This window comes from Centropristis striata, chromosome 1 (genome assembly GCF_030273125.1).
Source record: "Centropristis striata isolate RG_2023a ecotype Rhode Island chromosome 1, C.striata_1.0, whole genome shotgun sequence".
Taxonomy (NCBI): Eukaryota; Metazoa; Chordata; class Actinopteri; order Perciformes; family Serranidae; genus Centropristis; species Centropristis striata.
Genome location: NC_081517.1, coordinates 8,297,016 through 8,322,599, shown reverse-complemented (window position 1 = coordinate 8,322,599; position 25,584 = coordinate 8,297,016). Strand labels below are relative to the sequence as shown.

The following is a 25,584-nucleotide window of genomic DNA, read 5'->3' as shown; positions in this document are numbered from 1 at the left end:
TAAAAGGAACTTTTTTAACCGGTTTCTTGTCTGAAGTAGCAATATATGTATGTTTTCCGGATGGAAAAGGGCCAGAAAATGACGTTTTGAGTGTTTTTGTGGCGCAAAATGGCAAAACTGTTTCCTTTGGAAAAGTCTGCAAAATAGTGTTTCAATATGGCCTCCTGGAGGTCATGTGACAAATTGAAAAGCATTGATATTGCTATTAAGGACACAAAAAGTCACATGTGTAAACGACAATATATTGAGTCCAGAAAAAAAACTATTGTCCATTTATCTTTATATATATATATATATATATATATATATATATATATATATATATATATATATATATATATATATATATATATATATATATATATATATATATATATATATATATACACTCTAAAATCTCTATATAAAATATAAATTCTATTGTAAAAACACTAAAGTCAGGTCAGGATTTAATCTTGTGGATGTGAAAACTTTCCCATCAGAAGCATCAGATTAGTTATAAAGTATACTGTTTTGTTATTAGATTCAAATTTTGAGATAATATCCACTTTTATACACTGAACGATAAGTGGATATGGTAATTATCGTCACAGGCATGAACATTTCATTAACTGCCCCACATGGTTCCACTCCCACAGCTGTTCCTCTTCTTCTCTTACGGAAAAAATGATTGTATGCATCACAAGACGACTAACTTAGACTAATCTTGTGGATGTGAAAGTAACCCACCAGAAGCATCAGATTAGTTATAAAGCATACTGTTATTAGATTCAAATTTTGAGATATCCATTTTTATGTATTAAATGATAAGTCGATATCGTAATTATCGTTTCGTTATCTGCCCCACATGCTTCGACTCCCACAGCTGTTCCTCTTCTTCTCTTGCAGAAAAATTGATTGTGTGCATCACAAGACGACCGCCTCCTCCCACCTACTGCCCGTGCTAAACTGACACTGGGGGACCACTAAACCACACTACAGATGGACTAGACTCCATCTTTGAACCCTCCTGTCCCTCTTCTCTTCTCTCCTCTCCTCTCTTCTCTTCTCTCTCTCCCTCTTGTTACATTCCTTCATTTCAGCTGACAAAGTAACGAAACCACAGAACAAACTGACGTGGATCTACGCTCCCTGTGGACAACCGGACGAGACACTATGACCACTTTGTGCTCTGCGAGTGCCTGAACTCCAAAAAAAACAAACCACTCAATCAGATCAGATGCCACAACAACAACACTACACAACAACAACAACACTACAACACGTTGCCTGTACGACACTAGAGACTGTGGCTCCATCTGACAACTTTTCTAACTCTTGGATGTCGGAGCGTAGACTTAGACGAGTTAAAACTAATTAGAAAAGAACGGTTGGGACACTTTTTGGTGAAATTTTCCATAAATGGCTATATTACGCTTGAGGAAATGTCTTTATTTCTCTCTCTCTGATTGTTAAATACATTAAAAATGATTTTTCCTACCACTGAGAACCAATGTTTAGTGATCTAATAATCAGATATGTGTTTAAAAAAAAAAAAAAAGCTTCTGCTTCTGTTTGGGTCGTGGTTGTTCCTCTTCTTGCTTTGCTCTGCACCACAGTAATGTGCCAAATGACACTACACTACACGCTCCTGCTGCCGAATACCGAACGCAACAACTTTCTTCACACACACTTGACTTTTTACAGCAGCTACACTGAAATCTGTCTTAAATCCGCTTTGTTTTGTGCGCCGCTTTGTGTCCCGTCGACGAGATGCATGTGGATGCTGCATTTTCTGTATTTGATTGTGATATAAAAAAAAGGGTGGAGGACTCAGTTATGGTTATTCCTACAGACCGAAATTAATCTCCAGACAGTAGTTTATGTTTCTGTTAAATGTTATTAAGCCCTGTTGTAATTCTTTGGGAGATAAAACAGGATTCACAGGGTGCATTTCCTTATTATCTGCAGGTCTGTAATCTTATGAATGTGTACATACAAGTGAGAGTGCCTCGTTCATTCAGGATCGGTGTGATTGTTAGAACCCGACATGGAGCCGGGTCACCAATCAAGGTGTCTGGCTCTCAGCAGGTAGCTAGAGGGGGATTACTGTATATGGAACTCATCAGTTTTCTATTCTGCTAAATAATGGACAAAATATGTGAACTTATGTAAGAGTTGATTGTTTTTTTATATATGGTGTAAAACTCTTGAGTTCTGTATATAATTTACTGCTTCACAAACCCCCAAAGCCGCCTGACTTTAAGTGTACAGACCCGTACACGAACATGGGAGGAGACACAGTATTGTCTGTTTTTGTCCGCATTTCTTCCATATAGAAGAAGAATGCATATTCTGGTAACACTTTTATATTAGGGACCACATGTTTAACATTAATTAGATGCTTATTAGCATGCAAATAAGTAACATATAGGCTGTTAATTAGTCATTATTAAGTAGTTATTAATGCCTTATTCTGCATGGCCTTATTATACAACCAGTAAGCAATTTGTCTTTTCTGGTCAATTTGTGTCTTTTTTGGGGGTCATTTTGCGTATTTTTTGGCCATTTTGCATATTTTTTTGGTAACTGTGTGGTCAATTTTATGTCTTTTTTTGGTCATTTGTGTCTTTTGTGGTCAATTTGTGTCTTTTTTTTTTTGGTCATTTGGTGGTCAATTAGTCTTTTTTGGCCATTAACTGCAGGGTTCGTACAGATGCCATGAAATCCTTGAAAATGCTTGAATTTAAATTTTCAAGGTTTAAAAAGTGCTTGAAATTCTTACTGTAACACCATCGTTTTTGGTATGGTTAAGAGAAATCTCCCCCTTTTAGTATGCAAGTACTCATCTAAAACATGCAATTTGACCACTGCTAAAGTGTACGAACTCTGAAACTAAGAGTTTTCCCTCAATAACCTCAGAATTATTGCTTATTAGTAGTAAGTAAGGAAGTTGTTGTATATGAGTTATGATCTTAATATGCTTTACTCTGTATGGACTTTATAATCTCTACATAGCTGTGAACGTAACCATGGAAACGGCATATAGAAATGAAGGGACAATGAAGCTTCCTGAACCATTTGCTTTATTTTTTGACCCCACTAGATGGTGGTCTTGAGTCAAATAGTCCAATTCATTTGAGTTAACTCCATTGTTTTTGTTGTCTTTACATAAAATTCTTTTGCAGCATCGAAACTCATTCAAATATTTAAGTTGAGACAACAAGTTGGCTTTAACAGTGTAGAGACTTAAATATAAAGTCCATACAAAGTAAAGCATATTAAGATCATATACAACAACTTCATTACTTACTACTAATAAGCAATAATTGTGAGGTTATTGAGGGAAAATAAGGTTGTATAAGAAGGCCATGCAGAATAAGGCATTAATAACTACTTAATAATGACTAATTATGTTACTTATTTGCATGCTAATTAATGTTAAATATGTGTTCCCTAATATAAAGTGTTACCTGTATTCTTAGTGCCGAGTGAGATGTAGATACTTACTGAGTGGATGATTAAAAGAAGCACTAGGGGGGAATAATAATGTGTGTTTTTCTTCTTATTTTTTTTCTACCTTTTTGTTTTTCATGCCAATTGAAACACGACGGAGAATGCCTCATTTTCTCAAAGTAACAAGTTGCCTTCAAGACTGGACGGACTAAAAGAGGAGAGCAAGAAAAGGGCAGTGTAAAGGAGGCATAGACCAGAATTTGCTATTAGATAGGAGGAGAAAAAATAAAAGCACATTTAAACTATATATACAAGAGAATATTTGTTAATTTTAATGGTTTTATGTATTTCTTTTTTTTTTTTTATATTGATTTGGGTTTAATTGTTTTGGGTGCTTTTTTGGTGAACGCATATGCAATCAGTTTTTATGTTTTGATTGAAAAAAACATTCAGTTTATGTCTTAATTAAATGCAAAACAAGTTAGCGTAACAGAAATCCTACAACAGTCGTCAGATACTGGAACACTAATGGAAAAAATCTGATTCTGGACTACACCTTAATCTCTTTGCCTTGGCTCTTAAAGTTGCACATTCTCATTTATGAATGAATTATGTAACTAGCAATACTGTTTTTAATAAAAAAGAAAATGATTTCTCAGAGCTTTTCTTTTCTTATGTCTCTTGTTTTTATCATTTTTTACAACGGAAGGGTGAGAAGCAGGTAAGTATGGAAAAGGTTCTTTATTCTCCTTTTAAGAAATAACCATCTGCTTATGTCAGCATACATCTCAATATATTAGAATATGATGAAAAGTCCATTTCCAGTAGTTCAAGTCAGACAGCCCCAAACAAGTACGAGTCATATAGATGAACACAAGTCACACGTCTTCAGGAATTTTACAGGTTGTTTTTTTTGGTCAAGTTACGTATTTATTTATTTTTTGTCATTTGTGTCTTTTTGGTCATATTGTGGCTTTTTTTGGTCAATTTGTGTCATATTGCATATTTTTTGGTCATTTTGTGTCTTTTTTTTGGTCAATTTGTGTCTTTTGTTTACGTAATATTGCGTCTTTTTGTCCATTTTGCGTCTTTTTTGTCCATTTTGCATCTTTTTTGGTCATTTTGTCTCTTTTTAGGTCAATTTCTGTCTTTTTTTTCTTATGTGGAGTGATGTTGATAAATGAACACAGAGTCACTTCTTCTGTTCAGGGTCACATTGACCCCAACCGTATCTACAGGATCATCTCAATAAATTAGAATATCATAGAAAAGTCCATTTCCAGTAGTTCAAGTCAAACAGCCCCAACCAAGTATTGAGTCATGTAGATGGACATACTTTTCAGAGGCCAACATTTCCATATTAAACGCACTTTCTAAAATTTGTAATATTTTTTTTTTAAAACACTGAATTTTAGGTCTTCATTAAATGTAAACCATAATCATTATAATTAGAAAGAAATAAAGTAAGACATGAAATGTTTCATTATGTGTGTAATGGATCTATATAATGTGTTATATCCACTTTGTGAATTGTATTACCAACATAAATAAACATTTCTATATCATAATTTATTGAGCTGACCTGTAGTTCCTCTAGTTGTCCTTCCCCTGTTCGGCCTGCAGGGGGCGCCTCCACTCACCGAGTCACTACTTCACATGGAAACATTAATTAGAACCTGTTAACCGTTTAAAGCTCCTGCAGGTTTATTTTCAGGTTTAACACTAAAATCAGCGTCTAAAAAACCATTTCAACTATCAAAAACACTCCTGCTTCTGGTCAAACGGACATATAATGTTACCGGTAAGTGGTTTTATTTATTTTTTATAAGCTAATGCTAACTCTTTAACTAACGCAGTGCGAACTTCCCGTTGCTAACTGAACTGAAACGGACAATTAAAGCTGCATTAATTAAACCTTCGTGCTAATAGGCTACATGTCAAACTATTAAATGCGTAAGTTGGACATTGACTATGTTTATTAAACGGTTTTTTATTCGTGCATCTGCTAATATAATGTAGTCAACACTAGTAAAGCTAACTTTTAGCCACACTGACCAGGCGGCATTCACTAAAGCAACACTGCAGAAAAGGAAATATAGATTATAAAAGTGTTTTTGAACATGGAATTAAACAAGTGGAAGCGGGGAAAGTACATCACCCTGTAAAATAATCTGTCTGGGATATTTAAGATGAACTTCACCGATGTTGACATTGTAGTTGAGCTCCTCCACGTGTTGTGTGACCTGCCTCCACCTGCTCACAGGAGGTGGCAACTAGGATCCGTTCATTAAAAACATGAGTCGAAAAGATTTGTTCACCGATTCATTCAGTTCTTAACAGTTCTGCTCGCTCAGTGAACTGGCCGGTGTTATGTCCTTACTGGTTTCAACACTAACCGGTGTCCGTACTGGTTCGTGCAGCTGTTTTCTGCCTCATTCAGCAAATTCGTCACATATTTAATAAACATATACAGTCATGGAAAAAAGATTAGACCAGCCTTGTTTTCTCCTGGCGGTCCTGTTCATGGCTGGTACAACTGAAGGTACATTTGTTTGGACAAAAAAAAGACCAAAAATAGATGTAAAAATGACAAAAAAAGAGACACAAATTGACCAAAAATAGATATAAAAATGACAAAAAATACATGTAAAAATGACCAAAAAAAAGACACAAATTGACCAAAAATAGATATAAAATTGACCAAAAATAGATATAAAAATGACCAAAAATAGATGTAAAAATTATTGAAAAAGACATAAATTGACCCAAAATACAGTCATGGAAAAATCATTAGACCACCATTGTTTTCTCCTGCTTTCTAGTTCATTTTAATGTCTGGTATAAATAAAGGTTAATTTGTTTGGATAAATATAATAACAAAATAACAACAAAAATAGCTGATAAGAGTTTAATTTAAGAGCTGATATCTTAACATTTTCCATGGTTTTATTGATAATTATTTTGGTTATTATCAAGGATGTTTCCATGACTGTAGATGTAAAAATGACTAAAAAAGACACAAAATAACCAAAAAATGACACAAAATTATCAATATCAAAAACAAATTCACCAAAAATAGATGTAAAAATGATCAAAAAAGCCAAAAAATGACCAAAAACAGATGTAATAAATGATCAAAAAATACACAGTTTGTGTATTTTCCACACTTTAACCACACTTTAACCCTTAATAGGGCACTCATTGAAATACTTGCAAATTCCAAATTTCAACCCTAGAGAATATTGGAGGATATTACATACAGCCAGAATGTGTATCAAAAAACATAGGGACCCGGGGGAGGGGGATAATATTTTGAGAAAAAAGTTTACGAGATTAAAGTGGCAAATCTACGAGAAAAAAATGTGTAGATTTATGAGATTTAAAGTGGTGAATCTACGAGAAAAAAGTTGCTTTTTTCCCCACTTTAAATCTCTTAAATCTGCAAATTTTTTTCTTGTAGATTTGCCACTTTAATCTAGTAAATTTGCAACTTTTTTCCCGAAATATTACCTGAAGTTACCAAATATAGTTCTTCGCCTGATAAAGGGTTAATAAAAGCCTCCTTCAAGTAATAGCCTGCCCCTATTATTAGCCGGGTCCCAAACTGATTTTTTATTAATAGAAGTTCCGGCTTCTATTTGAGGAAATACGGTATACTTATTTATATCATTATTTGTAAGCTTTTGAACCCTTTGAACAATTGTTGTGCATGATTTTAATTTCATGGCTGCATATATTGTTCCAGTTTGTTCTTATCAGAGGTGTTTTCAGCACACATATACCTCACAGGAGGTGTGTACTTTAGTCAGGCGGCTTAGGACCAGATTTAAGAAGAATGAGGACACATTGGAAAACTTTAATAGTAGCTACTTGCTTACTATTTCTGTGTTCTTTAACCATCTTCCTAACTCTAATGTCCCGTCTGTCTCCTAGTGTCCATGTGGACATGCAGCGGTACCAGTTGCCAGGTTATGAGCTCCAGCTTCTTGCAGAGCTGCAGAGACAACAGAACCATGCCCAGTTCTGTGACACCATGCTGCAGACGGAGGGTGAGGCTGCAGAGCATGCACACGTTTTATTTTGAAGGCTAATACATAATTAATAGGGGTGTGACGATACTCTCAGCTCACGAGACGAGACACGATATTGGGTTCACAAGAACGAGACGAAACAAGATTTTAAGAAAGCTACAATGACAAAATATATGACTGGACCAACAGACTTTTAATTAACCAAGTTGCATATGCATTTTGAAATGTTTTATTATAACTCTTTACATGCATGATGTAAGCATGAGCTTTTAATAAACTTCTTCTTCCACAAATTGAAACTAAAACTAAAACTTCTAAAAGTTGAAATAAGATAAATAAAAAAATAAAATCACCCAGAGGGATTAATGAGACCCCAGAGGTGACATATGGTTTTCGATCGTCGCCTAATCGTTTAGCTGATCAAAACAAAGCAGCATGGCTAATTATCATAAACATTGTGACATCGCTAACTGTGCACAGAGTGTCCGGTGCTTGTTGTAAACAAACAGAGTTCGCTAAGTAAACACCTCCTGCAGCAGCAGCACATACACACTGTACTTCTACAGCGCTAACTGTTAGCCTGTTAGCACATACACACTGTACTGCTACAGAGCTAACTGTTAGCCTATTAGCACATACACACTGTACTGCTACAGAGCTAACTGTTAGCCTATTAGCACATACACACTGTACTGCTACAGAGCTAACTGTTAGCCTATTAGCACATACACACTGTACTGCTACAGAGCTAACTGCCTGCTCTGTGCCTGCAGCTGGGAGAGACTGCTGCAGGAGGAATGCGCCGCATCGATTTGTTCTTACTCTTCTAGCTGCTTGCTGCTTCTCCTGCTCTTCTTCTTTTCATTTTACTGCCCCACAGGTCACAAATAGAAGTTTGGATAACTCAAAAATCTTGCGAGACTGATTTTTAACGCAACAAAAAATATTGTCGAGTTTAATCTCGTCAAACCCCTAATAATGAACCTTTTTATTTCCTCTCTCTCCCTGCAGGTATCTCCGTCCCGACCCACAGCTGCGTCCTTGCAGCCCTCAGCCCCTACCTGTCCCACAAGCTGTCCTCCTCCCCGTCTCCTCCGTCGGGACAGAAGCGCCAGCTGCAGCTGCAGGCGGTGAAGGCCGAGACGCTGCTGAAGCTGGTGGGTCTCCTCTACTCCGGAGAGATCGAGGTGAAAGGAAGCAAAGAGCAGGACGACGTTCTGTCTGCAGCCAGACAGTTCGGCATCACACAGCTCGTTGAAGGACGAAAAAACGGAGAAGCTCTGGGGAGGAGGTTGGGGAGTAGCAGAGAGGGGAATCAAAAAAGCAGAAAAATGCAGGATGCACAAGTTCAGGCTGCAGGTATGGAGGCTGATTCTCCAGTAGAGAAGAGAAGTTGTGTTTCCACGGGAACACAGACGGTCAGAGCTGCTGAAAAGACAGTAGACAGATGTTTTAGACATCCAACTCCAGAACCTGAATCCTCTGGAGCTCCAAGTTTGGATATTTCTGTCTCACTGCCATCCCTAAACATCCCACCTGATCAACCTACCTGCTCTAACTCTGATAATCCACCTAGAGAGTCTACAGTAGCTTTGACTGCAGCTTTGTCCAGCAAAGTGACGGCTTCCACCATGTCCCTTAATGATGAAACACCTCAGGAAGATGGCAGCTACCAGCAGGAATCTGGGTTTGTAGACAGCATACAGGAGACGGGATGTGAGGCTGTAAAAACAAACGCTGACAACATAGAAAACTGCGAGCAGCCGAGGCTCAGCAGCAGCAGAGATGGGACGATAGCGGAGGGAAAAGAAAACTGTACAGAGAAGAAGAAGAGGTGTGCTCGTGTCGGGATGAAGAACCTGGAGAAGATGAAGGAGATGCAGCAGATGGAGCTGATGGAGACGGCTCAGATCTCTATCAAGGTAACAAGGACTAGTTCATTATTTCATGGAGAAAATAACCTTCAGGGAATTCTCTTGCAGAGCTGGATTAAGAGAGAAAAACTGATTTATTGTGATAATTTCCCACTTCTTATTGTTGGAAAAGTAAAGTTTATCATTAGGGGTGGACAATATGGCCCTAAAAAAATATCACAATATTTCAGGGTGACCGTGAAATTCTTCAATCAGAATACTAGCCGAGGATATTAAATGTTGTTGTCTTCTGTTTACCATTATTATTATTATTATTATTATCCTGCTGGACACTGGAGCATTAGCGTCTTCTCCACCAACCCAATAGAAATATTTCAATCAGCCACACGCTCCTCTGACTGGGACATTACTCTTAGTAAATGTTAAGAAGTGAATAATATCTCTCAATCATCATAATAATATTTGCATATTATATAGGCTATCAGGCTTTATAAGAACACGATGTATAAATGAAATAGTGTAATGGTCCACTGCTGACAGCACCACTGATTTCCTTCCTTTTCACTTTTTATGCTGCCAAACAAAACCAGTTTGTTGTGTTGCAGCTGTTGGACGTCAGCGTTTCACTTTCTGACTCTGAGAAATTCCTCTTCTTTTGTATTAAAACTTACTTTAAAACATTGTTTACCTCCTTCAACCAAAAACCTGTGAACACTTTTAAGTCCGTGCTCCAAATGTAAAATATTCACTGAACTAGTTTTAGTTTATAACTATAAGTACTTTTATTTCATAAACCTCCGTCGCTGCGTTTTTCTGTAAAATGTCTATTTCCTCCTGTTGTTATTTGTAACGGTGCACTTTGCTAATAAAGCAACTTTAGTGGGAAAAAAAATCCTCTTTTTGGCCGTATTGTGTCCTTCGGTGTGGTAAACTCTGGAGGCGAGCCTTCGAATCAGGTATGTATTATGTGTATATTATATATATTAGGGTGTGGTATTTAAATGACGCTTGTTTTGAGCCGCCACATTTATCAACAGCCGATCATTCTCACGCTGTGATTGGAGAGATACGATCATTTGATAAATCCCACGTGAACCCTGTAAGATTAAATATACGCTCAGATCTGAGCTGGTTTCTACGTTTGTTTGATAAATGAGACCCATGTTCTATATGGTTCTCGGCTTGTGGTGCATTGAAACAACATTACAATTTTTTTTATAAAATAGATACATAAATAAATAATAATTAATTAATAAATACATTAAAAAAAACTCAACAACAATCTTTCTTCACAGAAACGATGACTCAGTTACTGAAGATAATCCTCAGAAAGACTGCAGATCATTTTGTTGGGTTGCAACTTCCTTCAGTCAAGCAGATTTTCTGGGTTCAACAATCACAGAGGCTGTTAACAATCATTTCCTCATTTCCTCTCAACCACAGTCACGACACTCAGTCATTCTCACATTCCACAAACAAAGAAAACAGGATTTAGTTGCGTGACAGAGCTGTCCCGTTTCAGCTGTGATGTGTTCATGATGCTGTCAGACTGTCAGAATCACTTTTATCCTTTTGTGTTTCCATCATGGCCATGTTGTTTTCTCCTCCCTCTGCAGGTGAAGCTGAGGAGGAGGACCGAGGAGAAGATGTGGGAGGTTGTAGGCAGACAGGACACAGACGACACGCTGTCAGTTCTAGCCTCCCTGAAACAGGTAAAAAAAGAAAAAATGTACCAATGATTTTATACACTTGTCATCCAGTTCACTTGGATTTAACTAGATGTTTGTTTTACAAGTTTGTTTTGTGATAGATAGCAGTGCAATGATAGAACCTGAATATTGTTTCACTTTTAAAACAAAAATAACTCAGCAAGACATCATATGTGGAAATCCATGCTAAATAGTGGCCGAGGCTTAAGCACATGGACCATGACAAGTCACTTCAACAGTGCTAATTTTGAGTACACAGTAGCTCAAATATATAACTTTTTATCTGGTCAAACTTGCTTGCTCAGTGTGAGATACATTAAGGAAACCTACACATCTGAACCTCTACCATGGAGTTTTAATCACATTGAATTTGAAAGATACTAAAGATAGTATAAGCAAAAAAACACAATGCAACACTATGTTGTCTATGGCAAGACAAAAGTCATCCTGAAAACCTGATGCATGCACAAAAAAATAGACTTTGGTAGCTAAGCAACCAGGGCCAGGTGGCGTCCACCAATCAGAGCAGAGCAATCAACTGAAATCAACTGCTCCTGTGAAGCCACTGACAGAGAGCAAAAAAAATAGCAAAAAGTTCCCCTTGAACAGAAAGCATTTTTGGCTAAACCGTAGCTCCTATCATTGAACCGACTTCACTTTGAGCATCCCGAGTTCTTCCTGAACATCTACATATGTGTTTTGTGAAGAAAAATTAAGAATTTATCTTTTTAGAGCGATCAGAAGAAACTGGTACCTCTGCTTTTCTCCGGCAATTTTCCCTCCTTTTTCCCATGGCGGTCTATGAGGCTGTGGGTGGTGTTGGTGGATCATCTGTGCTCCTTCCCAAATTATAACTCTGACAGCTTTACCACACCAATGTGAGGGAGAAGACAAATTTTTACTACGTTTCTATGTATAAATTATTTCTGTAGAGTGGTATCTGCGGCCTCAAGCGCAGTTTCCAAATTTATTTTTTGACACATTTTTCTCTCCCTCTACACTCTAATGATGATTTCATCCACTCTAGCCTCTCCATAGGGTAACATTGGGGGGATTTTTTTTACGTATTTTTGCCGAATAATTTGAAAATTTCGGTCGATTTGATACGTTTTTAGTGTATGTGAGACCAAAACTCTGGGAGGAGTAGTCGACTAAAGTCGAATAAAACACAGAAGAAACGGAAGAATTGAATCCTGGATTAAGCCTTGTGAATAGTAGATAGTGTGCCCTTTCAAGCACACTCTGTAATGCCATAGGCAAATTTATTGCATAACAAACATGGTGTTCAAAAACCATAAGACGTTCGTTATAGGAAGCTTTGAGAGTAGAGGAGGAGGAGGAGGTGGAGGTGGTGGAGGTGGTGGTAAAGGTGGATGGACTGAATTCTTAGTGAGTTGATCAGGTTCAGTAGGTTCAATGAACTCTGGGAGAAGTGAAATGCAGGATGATGCAAACGTGAGTTAAAGTTATGCTGCTGCCTGAGGCTGAGTTACATCATCGGCTCCCAGAAACTGACAAGTTTACCTTTACACAGTGGTGGAAGAAGTATTCAGATCCTTTACTGCAGTAAAAGTACTAATACCACACTGTGAAATTACTCTACTACAGTAAAAGTCCTGCATTCAAAACTTACTGAAGTAAAAGTGCAAAAGTATCAGCATCAAAATGTACTTTAAGTATCAAAAGTAAAAGTACTCGTTATGCAGAATGAACCCACTCAGATTGTTTTATATTATGACAAATATATTATTGGATTATTATTATTGATGCATTTATGTAAGCAGTTTTTTTGCATTTTCTAAAGTTATGGCTAATTTTAACTACTTAATATACTGCCATGAGGTTTAATATGCATAATCACTCTAAATTGATCATGTTTTTCATGTTTAAACTTGACCCAAAAAGAAACTAGTAACTTAAGCTGTCAGCTAAATGTAGTTGAGTAAAAATGACAATATTTGCCCACAGGAGTCCCCCAAGGATGCGTGCTGAAAGTATCAAAAGGAAAAGTACTCATTATGCAGAAGGGACCCACTCAGATTGCTTTTTGTATTTGTAATATATTGTAGGATTATTGTTATGTTATTCCATTTATGTCAGTGTAAATGTTTCACTGTTGTCAAGGTAGGGCTCATTTTAACTACTTAATATACTGTTATGTACTCTAATTTATATATATATATATATATATATATATAAAAAACCCACAAAAAATAAAAGTCAACAGAATTAAGTAACATAAAAGTCTAAAATAATAATAATAATAAAAAAAGCCAGATTAAAAAGAAATAAATATGCATGATAATTTTAAACAAATCATGTTTTTTTATGTTTAATCTTACCTGAAAAGCTGAAAAAGCTGTCAGCTAAATGTAGTGGAGTAAAAAGTACAAAGTTACATAAAAAGGAAATACTCCAGAAAAGTACAAGTACTTTAAAATTGTGCTTTAGTACAGTACTTGAGTAAATGTACTTAGTTACATTCCACCACTGCCTTTACATGATAATAAAACGATTTAAAAAGTGACTATTAATGGTTCTAATGTGAATATAATCTTATTAAACTAAATATATTGTCTTATTATTTATCTAAGGATTGCTACAGAAGGCCTCAGAAAGGCCCAGCAGACAGTGAACCTCCTCCTTCTGTCCAGTCTGAGCCGGTTTATCAGTGGGAGACCCTGATCCTTCAGACGGACTCCTCTGATCCGTCTCCTCCTCACACCTCCTCCTCTGACTCCCAGCTCCTCCCCACTGACTCCCTGCTCCCCAACCAGACCGACGGGCCTCCGGGCTCGGTGGAGGAGTGTGACGAGCACATAGACAAACTGTTGGAGGACATCATGATGCGTCTGAACATCCTGCCCAACCTGGAGAGAGACTGTAAGAAGTCTCAGTTCCTCCAACAGAACCATGAAGGAGCTCCGGTTCCAGGAACAGAGAACCAGAGTCAGCTGATCGCTGCTGCTGCAGCAGGAGGCGACTTCTACCAGGAGACTGGTCACCCAGCAACAGATTCAGGTACCTACATCCTCTTATTTTCTCATCATTCAGAAGTTTTTCCCCATGACAAGATTTGTTGATCATAGGGAATAAGAATCACAGAGTTTTTCGGGGCAGTGTCACCGTTTTCAGCAGTTTGACAGCTTGCCAACCATTTGAGCCAATTTGTGATCAGGATACAGGGAACAGGACCTTCAGGAACTACAAGACACATGTATGGTGGCCGAGAAGCGTCAAACAAATTCAAAAAGGCCACAACATAACGGAAGTGAGGATTAAACCGATGTAGCGTAACTGTATCCCAAATCGGACACCGTTCTGCTAAGATTCTATCAAAATCTCACATTAACTACTAATATAAATTATCACATTATGCTTCCAATTAATTAAATGGTGTGAAGTCTAACTTCTTATCTTTCAAACCGTATATTGTTTTAACCGTGTACGTTAGCCTCGGGTTTTCCAGAGTCGGCTAAAGGACGCTAATGCCGGTGAATTAGCTGTGAGCTAACTGTATCCAATATTTTAATAACACTTTGATCTCCTCGCTGTAAAACAATAAAACAATAAAACAATGGGGGCTGTTGAGTTGTTCAGGGTAAATTGGTAAAATGTTTCTGGGTAAGCTGAATAAATGTCACCATTACCAACACCCGGACCGTACTTCTGTCCTTCACAATAAAATACAGGACAGTAAAAATACAGATGTACTTTTAAGATCGTCGCCCAGTGTTCTTACTGCTTTCTCTCATCAGTTCGTATTGTAATTAGACATGTAAATCTCCATGTACATAAATTAAATTCCACATGTAGATTGTTAAATATGTATAAATCAATTATACCTACACTGGTGGTGGCAATCTTATTCAAAATGACACCGGAAAGTGCGACATTGCAGATGTGTCCGATTTGGGATACAGTCTCTATAGACTTCTTCTCTGCTTTTCGTGTTCAGTAGTTCTTTTTAACACTAAGTAAACAGACAGTCGATGGCATACTAACCCTCCAGCAATGGTTGATGACAACACATTCTCATTCCCTATTGCCTTATTGAAAAATTATTGGGGAATGTGTTAAAATGAAGTTGGCTAGCTAGGCAGTTTCTGCTTATTCAACAAGAAGCCATTTTTAATCCAATGGGGAGAGATTTGTTACGCCTCCGTTGGGGTGCTGTGAGAAAATTTAATAAAAACAGAATGCAATGATTTGCAAATCCTTTGCTACCGATATTCTATTGATAAGACAAGACATCTAAAGCTCAAACAGGGAAACTTTCTCTGTTTTATTTATTTTTTTTACACAACTTCCCATCTTTGTTGGAATCAGGGTTTTAATTGGGATAATGAAATTGAAATATCGGACATGCTGTGACTCTTTCATATTTACTGATTTAACTGCACATGTGGCAGGTTTTGAGTCATAGAAGACGAGAATTTCTGTTTCTCTGTAGATTCATCCTTTATCTCAAATTAGAGAAAATTCTCAGTGTATTCATCTCACTTCAGTCGTTTTATTTCTCCACAATGAGGGTCAAAGCCACAGACTGACCAACAAAGTATTCAGTCAAACTGAACTGATATCAAACATGTTGGACGACAACAACTGCAGCATTTTATCAAACTTTCAAAAATGTTAAGCTTCACTGCTCTGAATTTTTTTGAATGAAACATAAAAAAAGCCGAACTTTGCAGCGTTATTTTGACAACTTCCTGACACGATATCCTGACACACATGGTACCTCTAGATTTCTTAGATCTTGTAGTTTCATATGCTCCCAATATATATCTGAAAGTGAGCCCTTTACGGCCTCGGGGGAAAAAAATCTGTGAATAACTGACGGCTGTTGGAATGCTAAATATCGATACTTGACGGCCATGAATCGTATAATATTGCCATGCTAAATATCGCGATACTATGCTGTATTGATTTTTTCCCCACATCTACCAACCACCTCAGCTCAGCTGGGTTAATGTCAGTCGTCTCACCTGTTGAACAGGTATCTTTTGTTGTTTTACAGCTCCGAACCAGCCAAGCTGCTCCAGTCTTCCATCTGTACCTCCGGAGCTGCAGCACTTCTCTCCACAGTTTCACTCCAGCATGCATCTGTCCACCAGTCCAAACGGTCCGTTTCCTGAAGCAGCCTCGACAGCATCAGTTATCCCCATAGCTCTTAACTCCAGTGAGCAGAAACTACTCACTACTCTAACGTATTACCCAGCATGCCAGGAAGAGTCTCCACAAGACAACATCCTTGAGTTTTTACCCCTGACCAGTGGAGACGAGGCGCTCTCCTCTCAGTCGTTCCCTTGTATGGATGATCTGCGTCTTCCTCCGTGTCTCTCTCCATTAGAGTCAGTGAACCAAAGCCAAGACATCCAGCCGTCTCTCCACGGGCTCCCCTGGCTCACAGTGAACCCCGGGTCACTACAATTTCCATTCAACGCCAATATCACTCACAGAACGGATAAAAATGCTTCTTCACCACAGGACACAAACAGCAGCTCTGTGTCAGAGAAAAAACCAAAACATCTGGATTTGAATTCACAAACTGGGCGAGCCATGGCAGCATCCTGCACTGTGAAAAAGGATACCAGGAGGAAAAGGAAGAGGGAATATTTAAAAAGTGACGGTGCGGTGCAGAAGAAGAGTCGTCCAGCAGAGACTTCTTCTCTTTTGGCATTCAAAGATGTAAAAGTCGGTAACGGAGCACAAAGTCAAACCAACATCAGCGTTTGTTCAGTCAGTTTGTCGAGCAACAACGTGCTTGCGAAGGAACGAGAAATTGCAGCAAGTTCTTTAAACTTGCCGAAGAAATTCTCGGAGAAACCAAACGAGGCGTCGGGGCCTGGTGGGGACCTCGGTGTTGTCAAGAACCGGGTCAGGACCAGGGCCTTCTTGAAAACCGCTCAACAGAAGGAAACTAATTCGAGTAACATAGAAAATGCAGTTTTAAATCCTGAACCTGCGGCTTTCAAAGCTCCGTTTGTGAATAAAATAAAACGGGGACGCGGAAGGCCACGAAAAACAGAGAGCGAGCAAAAACAGAGTGACACTGTGAACAGAGAGCCACAAACTGGAAGCAAACTGCCAAAAGATAGCCAAAAAGCAAAGAAAAGGTGCAGAAAGCGAATGAGCATCAGTGAAGTAGAGGCTAAAAGTGGTGAGAGTGCTGCAGGAGCCGAGGCAGACGATCAAAACAATGTAATCCCTGCAGAAAGAAAACTCGGGGCTGACAAGCGACCACGGATGGTCACTCTGAAGGATTTTCAGAAGCTCATCAAACGGCAACATTCAAAAACAAGGAAGTCAAAAGAAAGCCAGAACAAGGTAACAAATGAAAGTGCAGGAGACGCAGAAAGTGAAGGCAAGGCATCAGGGAACAGACCTGAAGAATCCACTACGACAGAGACTCGGCCTCAGAACGGAGATTCTGGGATTAAAGAGTCTCAGGCCCTCTGCAGTGTCACAGTTGATAAAAACCACAATCAGATTTTCAACAAATCAACAGCTGAGTTTGGCGACTCGAAGCGTGACGACACAAACATCTGGACCAGTCAGGAGACCGGTTGGTTTGGTGACCATCGAGTGTTACCAGCTGAGAGGCAGTGGCCACGGAAGAATACTCCTGATAAAGGTAAATATTTGTTCCTATCATCATTTATATTCTATATCAGGGATTCCCAAAGTGTGGTGCACGAGCTACCGTTAGGGGGTGCACGAGATGAAAAATTTCCTTTGTAAAATGTAAAATCAAAAACTGTAATATTAATTAATAAATAAATGCAGGCTATTCAAAATGCACTTCATCTTAAAATTAAGTGTAGAAGAAATTATCATCTTCCATTTTTCCAACCTGTGTTATGATGACGGGTTGTTTAAGCATCCATGCTCATTTAAACTTGCTGCAATTTTGTTCAACGCAGCTCAAAATATTATAACATTTTCCCGACTTATCTGCTCTCTGCCTCTGATCCTGAGCCTGTCATCATCCTCTTTGCTCTTAAAAGTGGAAGCTTGTTCATAACTTTGTTGCATTATATTGAAACTGTGTTACAGTGTTTCAGATTAATTAAAATACGACATCGCATTGTTGTGATGGTGATTATTTTAATGTGTGTGTGTGTGTGTGTGTGTGTGTGTGTGTGCGTGCGTGTGCGTGTAAGTGTGTGTGCGTGCGTGCTTGTGCGTGCTAACGCACGTGTGTGTGTGTGTGTAACTGTAATCAGAGCAAAGATCAGAGCAGAGCAATCAACAGAAACGAACAGAAAGCCTTTTTGGCAAAACCATAATACCTATCATCGATCCGACTTTACTTTAAGCGTCCTGAGTTCTTCCTGAACGTCCACATATGTTATTTTTCAAGAAAAATAAAAAAAATAGCTTTGTTAGAGCGATCTAAAAAAAACGTTCCATCTCGCTTTTTCAGAAATCTTCCTGCGTTTTTAATATGGGAGCCAATGAGGCTGTTGGTGCATGTTGGTGGCGCATCCGTGCATCCTACGCCCAAACTATAACTCTGACAGCTTTACCAGAGGATTGTGAGGGAGACGACAAATTTTCCTACGTTTCTATGTATAAATTATCTCTGTAGAGTGAAATTTGCAGCCTGGAGCGCAGTTTTCAAATTTATTTTTGACAATTTTTTCTCTCCCTGTCACGCACTGTGACATGAACATTCCATGCAATACACACCCATTATAATCTCAGAATTTCTCCAAAAATGATCATGGTCATTGAACAGGGATTGATAAAAAACTATATGACCTATCGAAACGTGGATTAATACACCAATACACAAGACTTGAGTCTCTAGGTGAAATTATGCCGGAGAAGTAGACGTTTAAAAATCTCCAATTATTGTTCTTTTTCGCTCGTTTTTTTTCGGCCGTCCCATTCATTTCAATGCAAAATATTGGGCAGTTTTTCGTGACATAAATTCATATTCTGTAGAGAAAAGTAATAGCACACCGATCCCGATCAAACCGCACGTTTTGAAATATAATTTGTCCTGCAACTCTTCAAGTTGTAGGACTAGTAGCGGGACGAAATTGCGTCCGGAAGAGGAAGAAGAAGAAATCCACAGTATAACAGTAGTGCTCGGTGCGATTGCCCCGTGGCCCTAATAAGAAAGCATGGTATATTTATATGTATGTAGCATATTTCTATAGATGTATATATTTTATTATAATGCTGTTACTATAGCTGTGTCTTTGCTGCAGCTAATGGGGATCTTTATAATCTGATCTAAACTAAAGTAAATCAGTTTCTTCTCTTTTAGCAGCAAAAGTCTGTGATGCAGCAGCATCAGATACAGAACAGTCGACTGTTATCAACAATGAAGGCTCTTCTCTCAGTGAAGCTAAACCCCAGACCCCCGACAGAAGCAGACCACCTCTGCAGAACGCTGAAGAAGAAGAAGAAGAGGAGGAGGAAGAGGAAGAGGAAGAGGAGGAGGTGGACGTTCTGCTTTACTCTCCAGAGAAAGAGCCTCAGACTGAAGAGCAGCGTGAGGACAGACTGGACAACATGGAGACACCTCCTGAGGAAGAGGAGGAGGAAGATGTTATCGATGTGACTGGAGATTAGACAGAGAAACCTTTGTGTTTGTGCCGTTTTTGTCAGTTTTTACTGTGTTTTGTGACTCGTTCAGCACTTGGTTGGATCTGGTTCTGTCTGTTTGTTCATAGAGATGAAGGACTGAGTCCATGTAGCTGTGAAAATCTGTAGAAAAGACTTTTATGTTTTGTCTTTTGTTTTCACCGTCAGTGTCAGTCAGGTTTTGAGCTTCATTTAGTTCCATATAAAAAGTTCAAATGGATGTTTACACTAAAACAATAATTACAATTGAGGCAAAAGTTCTCACTGTTCACAATTTTATTCTTTCAGTTTAATTTGAATTGTCCACTTCAGCAGCATTACGCCTCCCTGGAAGTCATTACTGTACAAAAGAAAACCTTATTTTGAGCTTTTATTTGTAAAGTGCAGCTTGTTGTATAAATTACATAATTATGGTTTATTAAAAAAAATAAACTTGTATTTTCATGCATGATTTTTATTTATTATTATTATTTAAATATTTCATTTATTTTTGTTTACTTTATCACACCACTAACTTTAAATCAATCACTGGAGATGTACAGAAAGGTACCAATTATATTATAAATTATAATGCATTTTATTTGTTTTTCTAAATGATTATTCTCAGAATTTTTAGAAAAGTTTTTGTGATTTTCATGAGGCAGATTTTTTAGCTTGAAGCTTTTCTTTAGTATTCGGAAAAAAAATTCAGGAAGACGACATTAATTCAGTAAAATGCAGTCATGGAAAAAATGATTAGACCATTTCTTTTCTTCAATTTCTTGTTCATTTTAATGCCTGGTACAACTAAAGGAACATTTGTTTGGACAAATATGATAAAAATAATTTAGAAGAGTTTAATTAATTAATTAAATTTAGCTGATATCTAGACATTTTCATGGTTTTCTGGATAATGACACATTAACAAACGTTGGCTTTTAAAGCATGATGGGAACAACTGCAACTAACAATTATTTTCATAATTGAGGATTCTGCTGATATAATTGTTTGGCCTATAAAATATATAAAAATAATAAAACATGTCCAAAGTGATATCTTGTTTTCTCAGTCCAAAACTCAAAGAAAGTTACTTTACTTTAATGATAAACAGAGAAAAGCTGGAAATCTCATTTTTTGTCTTTTTTTGGTCATTTTCTGTCTTTTTTTGGTTGTTATGATTTTGGTTATCATCAATAAAACCATTATGTCTAGATATCAGCTCTTAAATTAAACTATTATCAGCTATTTTGTTGTTATCATTATATTTGTCTAAACAAATGTACCTTTAGTTGTACCAGACATTAAAATGAACAATAAATCAGAGCATTTTTCCCGTGACTGTTGGTTAAATATTGTATTGCGAAGTGAATGCATTATATAAAAGGCCAGTAGATGACGCACTTCCTGCCTCTGCCTGTTCAAATCCAACTTTATTGAGAGCGGAAGCTTTGAGCGGAAACAGAACACACGTGTTAGCTGCAGGTTTGAAGGTTAAAGAAGAAGAAGAAGAAGCACCGGCTCGGGTTGAGGTCTGCTGCGGGCTCCAGAGGGCCTCAGGACGGTGTTAGAGTTAGTCTCAGCGGGCTGGTGGAAACATGGATCCCATGAAGGCGCAGCAGCTGGCGGCGGAGCTGGAGGTGGAGATGATGGCTGACATGTACAACCGGTAAGAGAAACACGAGCTAACTGAAGCTAATGCTAATACATCTATCAGTCAGTAGTAAAGCTCCTCCTGGCCTCTATTAACAGTTAATTTATAGCTTCTACCAGGCTGCTTGTCCTTCTGCAGTAACAAAGGATCAACTAAAGGTTAGATATGATAAATGAACATGTTATAAGGAGTCTATCTTTGATGCTGCGTTACATCTCAATAAGTGTAATTGGCTAATTAGCTCCATGTGACAGATTAATGATGTTCAGTTGGACAGTCACAGACTTTAACGTTACATAAAACTATAATTATCTACACTACAATCACCAACCATTCAGTGTTTTTAAGGTATTATAGAAAAGGCTCAGAATTTACCAAATTGCAGTAAAATATGACCTACAATATTACAATTTGGTTTAACTACACTTCATTTTAGCATCGACTTATTCATCTAAATTGCTTTTTACTCCACGGCATTCAGCTGACAGATTTAGTTACTTGAAGTGATTAGACATTTTTAATTAAACCTCACAACAGTATATTAAGTACTTAAATGAGCCTTATGATCCAACAATATATTTGGAATATAAAATAGCCTGTAGTAAATGACGTAGAGTTAGAACTATTCAATGTGTTTAAGGTTTTATAGAAAAGGCAAAGAATGTAATAATTTGCAGTAAAATACGACCTACAATTAGGGCTGGGCGATATGGACCAAAAGTCATATCCTGATATATTTAGGCTGAATATTGATATACGATATATATTCTGATATTTTTTGCAATTAATCGTTCAGCCCTAGCCATCATTAATGTTGAGAACACTGGTTCTCCTCTTACTATGACGAGCCCAAATGTCTGATGTGGAAAAAGCCCATTGACCTCTATGAAGGTCTCTGTGTCTGTGGTTAGTCTCTCTCTTTGATCCACACCTGTCTGTCTCAGTCTTCACTGGGTTTCCCCTGGACTCACTTCTCGTCTGTTCATCCCCAGCTCCTCCTCAATACTGAACTAACTTTAAATTCTCAGCCTCTTCACCTGCTCTCTCTCAGCTTACAGTAAAACTCTGAGGATCCTACTACACAGCTCTGGCACTAGGAGGACTATAGAAGAATCTTAAATCTTTATTCCAGAGCATAGATTTTCAGTTAGAGAGCATGATTTTACTCCTTTTCAGTGAAACGGCTCCTCCTCGTGCTCAATTTATTCTCCTCGTGCTCACATTTTGTGCTCACACTCAAATTTCTGCTGCTTTTTTTTCTAAATGTTTGCTTGAACTCAAAAATCAAATGCTTGTGCTCATATTTCTTCTTCTTGGACACAAACATTTCGCTCGCATTCACATATGTCCAGATCAGAAGTCTGTGTGCTCGGATCTAAAATTTGAGGAATAAAATCATCCTCTCAAACTGAAAATCTACGCTCTTCAATAAAGAGAGGATAATTCTTCTATAGAGGACCAGCTTTGCTCTCCTTTCCTTTGAATCAGTCTGGTCTTATTTTTCTATACTTTAATTTTTGATTTCTACTTAAACATGTCTGTCTGAATATACCTGTATTCATCCTCCGTTTTAACGCTTCCCTCTGGAAAAAGCCTGTCTGCTCTGATTGGTCAGTGTTTGTGCTGCACTGTCACTGCAGCCGGGGAATGACTGGAGCTGCCCTTCCTACCTATGTCTACATTCATGGAAAAAAAATATTACACCACCCTTTTTCTTCAATTTCTTGTTCATTTTAATGTCTGGTACAATTAAAGCTACATTTGTTTGGACAAATATAATGATAACAACAAAAATGAGCTGATAAGAGTTTAATTTAAGAGCTGGTATCTTGGCCTTTTTTGATAATAACCAAAATCATTAACAAGAGAACCATGGAAGATGTCTGTTTGAAAATGCTTGTTTGTGAAAATGTTTTTCCTCTCTCCCCAGAATGACCAACGCCTGCCACAGGAAGTGCGTACCACCACATTACAAAGAGGCGGAGCTGACGAAGGGCGAGTCGGTGTGTCTGGACCGCTGCGTGGCCAAATACCTCGACCTCCACGAGAGGCTGGGCCGCAAGCTGACGGAGCTGTCGGTGCAGGACGAGGAGACGATGAGGAAGGCCGCCGTGGGCAGCGGATAGAGACGCTACAGCAGAGCATCATGGGGGATTAAAGGGTTAAAGGGGGGCCAGGTTGTGTTTTAATGAGTGGGTGGGATTTGTTGGGGAAATTATAAAAAATGTGAAAAATATGCTGTTGAGGGTTCACGGAGAGAAAACTGCATCCTGATACATAAAACGGACTGGAGGATCACTGGACCTGATGGAGGGACGACATGTTGACCTGCTCCACCAGCCGCTCTGGATCAGTCGGACTAGTTTACTGTCCGCTCGGCCTTCAAGACGTTACTAACAGGAGAAAAGACTTGTTATCTCTTATACTTTGTGCTTGTTTTAGCTGTTTGGTACGGAGGTCCTGAGAGCTCAAAACACAAACAAACTGAGAAAACATCTTCATCAATTTGACAACACAAGAGCAGCATTTAGAAAACGCTGCAACGACCACAACACAACAGAAGTGTTTCCAGAGGACACTTTAGAGTGATGCACACGTCTGGACATGCTAATGTTAGCGGCTGATCATAGCGTACTAACTTTAGCGGCTGATCATAGCGTGCTAGCGTTGGCGACTGATCATAGCGTGCAAACTTAAGCAGCTGATCATAGCATGCTAGCGTTAGCGACTGATCATATCGTGCTAACTTTAGCGGCTGATCATAGCATGCTAGCGTTAGCGACTGATCATAGTGTGCTAACTTTAGCGGCAGATCATAGCATGCTAGTGTTAGTGGCTGATCATAGCCTGTTAACGTTAGCCGGTGCTTGATAGCATGCTAGCGTTAGTGGCCAAACATAACATGCTAGCTTTAGCGGCTGATCATTGGGTGCTAACGTTAGCGGCTGATCATAGCGTGCTAGCGTTAGCGGGCTAGCAAGACCAAGACCAACTCAGTGCCGTTGAGAGAGACCAACTAAAACGTGTATCGTTAATTTATTTGGTTTGTTTAACTGCAATGTGATTGATGCGGGCTAATGCTATATATCACGATATAACATGAAAATATAATTATCATGAAATAATGTGATAATTTCACATTAAATCGTTGAAACATGAAATTATAATTATCTATAAATAACGTGATAATATCATGCGTGTCCAGACGTGTGCATCACTTTTAAGTGTCCTCTGGAAACACTTCTGTTGTGTTGTGGTCTTTGCAGCATTTTCTAAATTTCTTGTGTTGTCAAATTGATGAAGATGTTTTCTCAGTTTGCTTGTGTTTCGTGTATTTGATGTGTTTAGTTGCAGCGCTGTGAGCTCTCAGGGCCACCGTAGCTTGCTCTGTGTCGGGTTAAAACAAACACCAAGAATGATTCGATTTTAGTCTTTGTCCGTCTCACCCTTTGAATTCTGGTGTTTTTTTTGCTTGTTTGAAAGAGGGTCAAAGTAAACATAAGCACTCTTTACAAATTGCAACACATGTTTTAACAGGTTGTCTGTTATGCAGACAAGTAGTGTCAGTTGTGTACAAACTTTAAATACAGTAGTCAGATACATGGATCATGGTTTCATGATCATGGTTTGTCTTTTATACAAAGACACTATGCATAGTTTACTCTCTCTCTCAGCTCTGGATGGTGAAATTATACTTTAACAGACTACCAGCAGACTGTTCTGGCTACGAGGACGTGTCTGAAGATGGACTGAATCATTTTGCTTGTGTAGAGTGTTGTTGTGTATGTCAGTGGACCATGTTTTTGACTGATATGTTTTTTTTTTCATGTGCTAACCACTGTGTCAGTGACGCAGCTTTTTATCTGCAGATTGGAGAAGCTGCACAGTGTTATTTAGTTATAATAAAACAATGTCATACTTCACTGTTTTAACATCACGTGTTGTCAGTGGTTTAATGACTAAGTAAATTTACTCAAGTTCTGTCTTTAAGTACAATTTTGAGGTATGTGTACTTTACTTGAGTATTTCCATTTTTATGTAACTTTATACTTCTCCACTACATTTTCAGTCAAAGTCACTTTATTGTCAGTTCTGCTACACATGCAGAGAGCTGAAATTACTTTTCTCTCAAAAACCCTCGTTTAAAACAAAATACACAAGCTTTATACAGAATAGAAATAAAATAAGCTAAAAAAAATATACAGACTAAAGCTATAAAAGGCAAAATATACAGGCAAAAAATATAGAATATAAGTCAAGGGTAAATAAAACCTTGGAAAACAGAATTTACATAAGGCATGGAG

General features: G+C 38.1%; 3 protein-coding genes and 1 long non-coding RNA gene across 7 annotated transcripts in view; all 4 read left to right on the top strand.

The window, feature by feature from the left end:
- Positions 1 to 4,095, top strand: part of ctnnd1 (catenin (cadherin-associated protein), delta 1) — a 56,458-nt gene extending 52,363 nt beyond the window's left edge. For all 4 annotated transcript variants that reach the window (XM_059329230.1, XM_059329222.1, XM_059329204.1 and 1 more), the window contains one exon: positions 889 to 4,095. In XM_059329230.1, the coding sequence (XP_059185213.1) occupies positions 889 to 947 (59 nt within the window). In that variant the 3' untranslated portion in view covers positions 948 to 4,095. The remainder of the gene's footprint in view (positions 1 to 888) is intronic.
- A 967-nt stretch (positions 4,096 to 5,062) lies between these two features.
- On the top strand, positions 5,063 to 8,597 carry LOC131974583 (uncharacterized). The gene is made up of 3 exons (XR_009394670.1): positions 5,063 to 5,236; positions 7,369 to 7,484; positions 8,478 to 8,597. It is a non-coding gene; the product is annotated as an uncharacterized LOC131974583 (long non-coding RNA).
- Positions 8,598 to 8,626: 29 nt separating this feature from the next.
- Positions 8,627 to 20,159, top strand: LOC131974268 (uncharacterized). Its single transcript, XM_059336542.1, has 5 exons — positions 8,627 to 9,388; positions 10,957 to 11,052; positions 13,644 to 14,070; positions 16,070 to 17,686; positions 19,331 to 20,159. Exons 1-5 carry the CDS (start codon positions 8,798 to 8,800, stop codon positions 19,636 to 19,638), a joined length of 3,039 nt encoding a protein of 1,012 aa, XP_059192525.1. The 5' UTR covers positions 8,627 to 8,797; the 3' UTR covers positions 19,639 to 20,159.
- A 944-nt stretch (positions 20,160 to 21,103) lies between these two features.
- timm10 (translocase of inner mitochondrial membrane 10 homolog (yeast)) lies at positions 21,104 to 25,276 on the top strand. Its single transcript, XM_059341194.1, has 2 exons — positions 21,104 to 21,295; positions 23,211 to 25,276. The coding sequence occupies exons 1-2, from the start codon at positions 21,225 to 21,227 to the stop codon at positions 23,404 to 23,406; spliced, it is 267 nt and encodes an 88-aa protein (XP_059197177.1). The 5' UTR covers positions 21,104 to 21,224; the 3' UTR covers positions 23,407 to 25,276.
- Positions 25,277 to 25,584: the final 308 nt, after the last annotated feature.

What these genes read in the sequence shown, in the direction of transcription:
- LOC131974268 (XM_059336542.1), top strand. Translation starts at nt 8,798, where the DNA reads ATGCAGGATGCACAAGTTCAGGCTGCAGGTATGGAGGCTGATTCTCCA. An exon ending in CGGCTCAGATCTCTATCAAG is followed by an intron (nt 9,389 to 10,956) that starts GTAACAAGGACT and finishes CTCCCTCTGCAG; the next exon opens with GTGAAGCTGAGGAGGAGGAC. An exon ending in GAAGAATACTCCTGATAAAG is followed by an intron (nt 17,687 to 19,330) that starts GTAAATATTTGT and finishes CTTCTCTTTTAG; the next exon opens with CAGCAAAAGTCTGTGATGCA.
- timm10 (XM_059341194.1), top strand. Translation starts at nt 21,225, where the DNA reads ATGGATCCCATGAAGGCGCAGCAGCTGGCGGCGGAGCTGGAGGTGGAG. An exon ending in ATGGCTGACATGTACAACCG is followed by an intron (nt 21,296 to 23,210) that starts GTAAGAGAAACA and finishes CTCTCTCCCCAG; the next exon opens with AATGACCAACGCCTGCCACA.